Raw genomic sequence first — 4,484 nt, forward strand, 5'->3', positions numbered from 1 at the left:
TTTCTTACTTCCTGCTCTACTTCTTCTCTAGCCATTTCTTCCTCTTTAGTGGATATTTCACTTTGTTTTTTCTTTGCAATATGCGGATACTCCTGGGACTAGTCTTTGCAGTATCCTGTTTCTGCGGGGGAGTCATTGTAGAGGAGTCTTCACTCCCGAGCGAGATAACAGTGGAGGAACACGCCCGGACAGTCGATGACTACCTCTTTTTCACGCGCTGTATTGACACATTTCTAGTGAGAAACTCTGGGAAGGCCGTGATCAAGGGAGTTTTCCTGCCGAGAAAAGGCCTTACGTACCTATCATACTATGACGACCTGGGAACAGTCCATAAGAAGGTCTCCCTCAAGGAAGGACACGTTCTGGGCTTCAGATACCCGCTTTCCCAGGGTCTTCGCATCGCCTTCAGCGTGGAAACAGTCTCCCTGAAAACGATGCGAATCCCCTGGGAAAGCAGGAAACCGGCTTTAGAGGGTGTTTGGCCCTTTGAAGGCGCTTCCCCCCTGCGGAGAACCGAAGAAAGAACCCTCTTTTACGCGTGGAGGTGAAAGTATGCGGGAAAATCCGCCAATCCCAGGGAATATCAAACGAGAGCACCTGAAAGTCCACAGGAAGAAAGTCTCCCCAGAGAAGGACCGCCCCAAAACTCCCCGAGAGTTCCCGACCCCCAGCAATTGGGCTCTCTCAAAACACGCTCTCTATCAATCACCCCGTGAAAGTATAAAAGCAGAAGAAAAAAGCAAAGTATGAAGCTATCTATACTTTCCAACAAAACAAAAACAGTCCTTGTAATTTCTCTTTTTATTCTTTTCCTCGTGCAAATAGTCTCTGCTGCTGACCCGAAGAAAGACGGAAAAGAGAAGAACGGAAAGGAGAAAGACGGAAAAGAAAAAAAAGACGAAAAGGAAAAAAAAGACGGGAAAGAGAGTAATCCTGCGGAGAAGAAATAAGTCTTCCCTGTAGGGCGTAACTTTCTAATAAAAGTCTACTTTGTATGCTGAAATATTTACTCGTGATAGTTCTTAGAGAATGCGTTTAGTGAGAATATGGAGGGAGAAATAGCACAGGCTAAACATAACGAGAAAATTAGGGCTATCCATCGCACGAATAGTTTTAGCAGTGCCTATATCTTTCATTCAAAAAAAGTAATAATAGCAGTTTATTGCACTCCCGATGCGAAAGTCACTCCTGAGAGTTCTCCTATTCCTGGGCTTACTATGCTATATACAGGCCGCAGGAGGAGAAGCTGCAGGACACCCTGAGTCCTACAGAAGGAAATTCGCACGCGAAAACTGTCCTGGAGTCTCGCTGAAGCAGGACTTCCGAATAAACTCCGAGTCCAGGGAAAGCACAAAATCACAGCGGAGAATGGCGGAGGTGCAGGATACAGGCCAGAGCAGTGGAGTTACAGGCATCCCCTGAGAATTACCCGAATTCACTCAGGCGCAAATTGCAGGTCTTTCTGCCATTCTCCCCCTTTCTCTTCTGTCTCTATTTATACTTTTATTTTTGATTTTATTTTTTGATTTTCAAGCACTCCCGTATCAGAGTGTTCGTGATATTTCAGCCTGTGATTCGGAGAATTCACTCATTCGGGCTATTGAGTCTTATGGAGAGAAAATGAGTTTCTACTCCCCCAGAGCAATCTTTATGCTTCATTGGAACGTAGAAAGTTAGATGGCTAGCCTCTTATGCTAATGAAGAGAAATAAGTTAGACTTTACCCGAATTCACTCACTTCCTGGGGATCTCAAACGAGAAATCTCGGGTTATTTGGGCTTTCAACTAGATAGTTTTATTGATTACTCGGGGCTTTCGCTATTCCCTGGGGACAAAGAGTCTGGGGACTGCCAGTACCAGGGCAATCAAGAGACTGCTCCCCTTTTGGAGGACGGAGCTGCTGGAGCTCGGGCTCTTCGGCCGTACAAAACAGAATTTGCTGTCCTTGGAGGCCTTCGGGTGGAGCTTCTTCAGGAATTCTCCGACTTCTTTCTCGTCTTTTATGTCCGGAAGTTCTTCCAGAGCGGGTGCTTGGGCCTTCTCCGCTGTTTCCACGTAGTTTCCGCCTGTTTCTGGACTATCCCTGGGTTCGCCCCCGTTTTGCTTGATTCTATACTCGAGAGTTTTCGGGCCGCTTTCTTCCGCCTCGTGGTCATCCGTCTTCGGATTGGAGTCGGCCTTCTCAAAGTTAGAATCTTCTTTCTTCTCCAACTTAGTTTCTTCTACTTTAGAATCTTCTTTCTCCTCCAACTTAGTTTCTTCTACTTTAGAGATATCTTTCTCCAAGTTAGCTCCTTCCAAGTTAGATTTTCCATTCTCAAAGTTAGTTTCTTCCATGTTAGAATCTTCTTTCTTCTCTGAGTTAGTTTCTTCCACGTTAGAGTTATCTTTCTCCAAGTTAGCTCCTTCCAAGTTAGATTTGCCATTCTCAAAGTTAGTTTCTTCTACGTTATAATCTTCTTTCTTCTCCAACTTAGTTTCTTCTACGTTCGGGTTACCATTCTCAAAGTTAGTTTCTTCCACGTTAGAGATATCTTTCTCAAAGTTAGTTTCTTCTACTTTAGAATCTTCTTTCTCCAAGTTGGCTCCTTCCAAGTTAGATTTGCCATTCTCAAAGTTAGTTTCTTCCATGTTAGAATCTTCTTTCTCCAAGTTAGCTTCTTCTACGTTCGGGTTACCATTCTCAAAGTTGGCTTCTTCTATGTTCGGGTTATCTTTCTCAAAGTTGGCTTCTTCTACGTTAGAGATATCTTTCTCAAAGTTAGTTTCTTCTACGTTCGGGTTATCTTTCTCAAAGTTGGCTTCTTCCATGTTAGAATCTTCTTTTTCTGAGTTGGCTCCTTCCAAGTTAGAGTTGCCATTCTCAAAGTTAGTTTCTTCTACGTTCGGGTTATCTTTCTCCTCCAAGCCAGTTCCTTTCACGTTGGTGCTAACTTCCAGGGTGGAATTATCTTTCTCTTCACTGAAATTTCCTCTATTCTCCGAGTTGTTTTCTTTCACGTTAGAGTTGTCTTTCTTCTCTAAGCTAGTTCCTTCCACGTTAGAGTCGTCTTTCTTTTCCACGTTAGAATCGTCTTTCTTCTCCGCGTTGTTTTCTTCCACGTTAGAATCGTCTTTCTCTGGGGTGGAATCATCTTTCTTCTCTAAGCCAGTTCCTTCCACGTTGCTGTCGGCTTCTTCCACATTAGAATTGCTATTCTCTACGTTAGAATCGTCTTTCTCTGGGGTGGAATTGTCTTTCTTCTCTAAGCCAGTTCCTTTCACGTTGGTGCCAACTTCTTCCACATTAGAATTGCTATTCTCTACGTTAGAATCGTCTTTCTTCTCCGAGTTGTCTTTCTTTTCCACGTTAGAGTTATCGTCCTTCTCTGGAGTGGAATTATCTTTCTCTACACTGAAATTTCCTCTATTCTCCAAGATAGGTTCTTTCACATTAGAGTTGTCTTTCTCCACGTTAGAGTCATCTTTCTTCTCCACGTTAGAGTTATCTTTCTTTTCCACGTTAGAATTTCTATTCTCTACATTAGAATCCTCTTTCTTTTCCACGTTAGAATCGTCTTTCTCTGGGGTGGAATCGTCTTTCTTTTTCACGTTAGAATCGTCTTTCTTCTCCGAGTTGTTTTCTTTCACGTTAGAGTTGCCTTTCTTTTTCACGTTAGAATTATCTTTCTCTGGGGCGGAATTGTTCTTCTCTGAGTTGTTTTCTTTCACGTTAGAGTTATCTTTCTTCTCCACGTTAGAGTTATCTTTCTTTTCCACGTTAGAATTGCTATTCTCTACATTAGAATTGTCTTTCTTCTCCGAGTTGTTTTCTTTCACGTTAGAGTTGTCTTTCTTCTCTAAGCTAGTTCCTTTCACGTTAGAGTTGTCTTTCTTCTCCACGTTAGAGTTATCTTTCTCTGGGGCGGAATTGTTCTTCTCTGAGTTATTGGAATCGTCCTTCTCTGGAGTGGGATTATTTTTCTTTGCGCTGAAATTTCCTCTACTCTCCAAGATATGTTCTTTCACGTTAGAATCTTCTTTCTTCCGACTGGTTTTGTCTTTTTCTGTATCGTCTGCTTGGCTGTCGTCTGACTTAAAGGTTTCTGTGTTTTGTCCTTGGGCTCCATCTGATGCATCGTCCTCTAAAGAGGCAGTGTGTTTTGCCTCTTTAGTAGTATACTTTCCTGTATCTTTATTCTTCCCAGAAATGCTCGGCTCTGCAGAGCATATCGCAGGCTTCTCGTACGGAGTCAGCACCATTTTGATGGGCTCCTCTATGGCTTTGCCAGTCATATTCGCACTTTCAGCTGCTTTGTTTTCTTTAACTGCATCAAACAGGCTTAAAGGGGGGGCATGGCTGTCTTTTTCTTCGGTTTCAGCGCTATAGACAACTCCTCCCTTTTTTTTGGCTTTCTGGTAACTGTATTCGCTGGTACTATTCGATGATTTCTCTGACTTATCCATTGTATTTGTAATTGCAGCATTTCCTTCAGATTTCTTTCC

The 4,484-nt window shown here is 42.9% G+C and overlaps 2 protein-coding genes across 2 annotated transcripts; one reads left to right on the forward strand and one right to left on the reverse strand.

Moving 5' to 3' along the window:
• Positions 1-80: 80 nt before the first annotated feature.
• NEMAJ01_2352 (uncharacterized protein) lies at positions 81-548 on the forward strand (the record flags this gene model as incomplete). The annotated part of the gene is made up of 1 exon (XM_047916189.1): positions 81-548. The coding sequence occupies one exon, from the start codon at positions 81-83 to the stop codon at positions 546-548; it is 468 nt and encodes a 155-aa protein (XP_047772146.1).
• A 1,269-nt stretch (positions 549-1,817) lies between these two features.
• On the reverse strand, positions 1,818-4,484 carry NEMAJ01_2353 (uncharacterized protein; the record flags this gene model as incomplete). The annotated part of the gene is made up of 1 exon (XM_047916190.1): positions 1,818-4,484. A coding segment is annotated over one exon (2,667 nt), but the record flags the coding sequence as incomplete, so codon positions are not given.

This window comes from Nematocida major (assembly GCF_021653875.1).
Source record: "Nematocida major strain JUm2507 chromosome Unknown 2388, whole genome shotgun sequence".
NCBI lineage: Eukaryota > Fungi > Microsporidia > Nematocida > Nematocida major.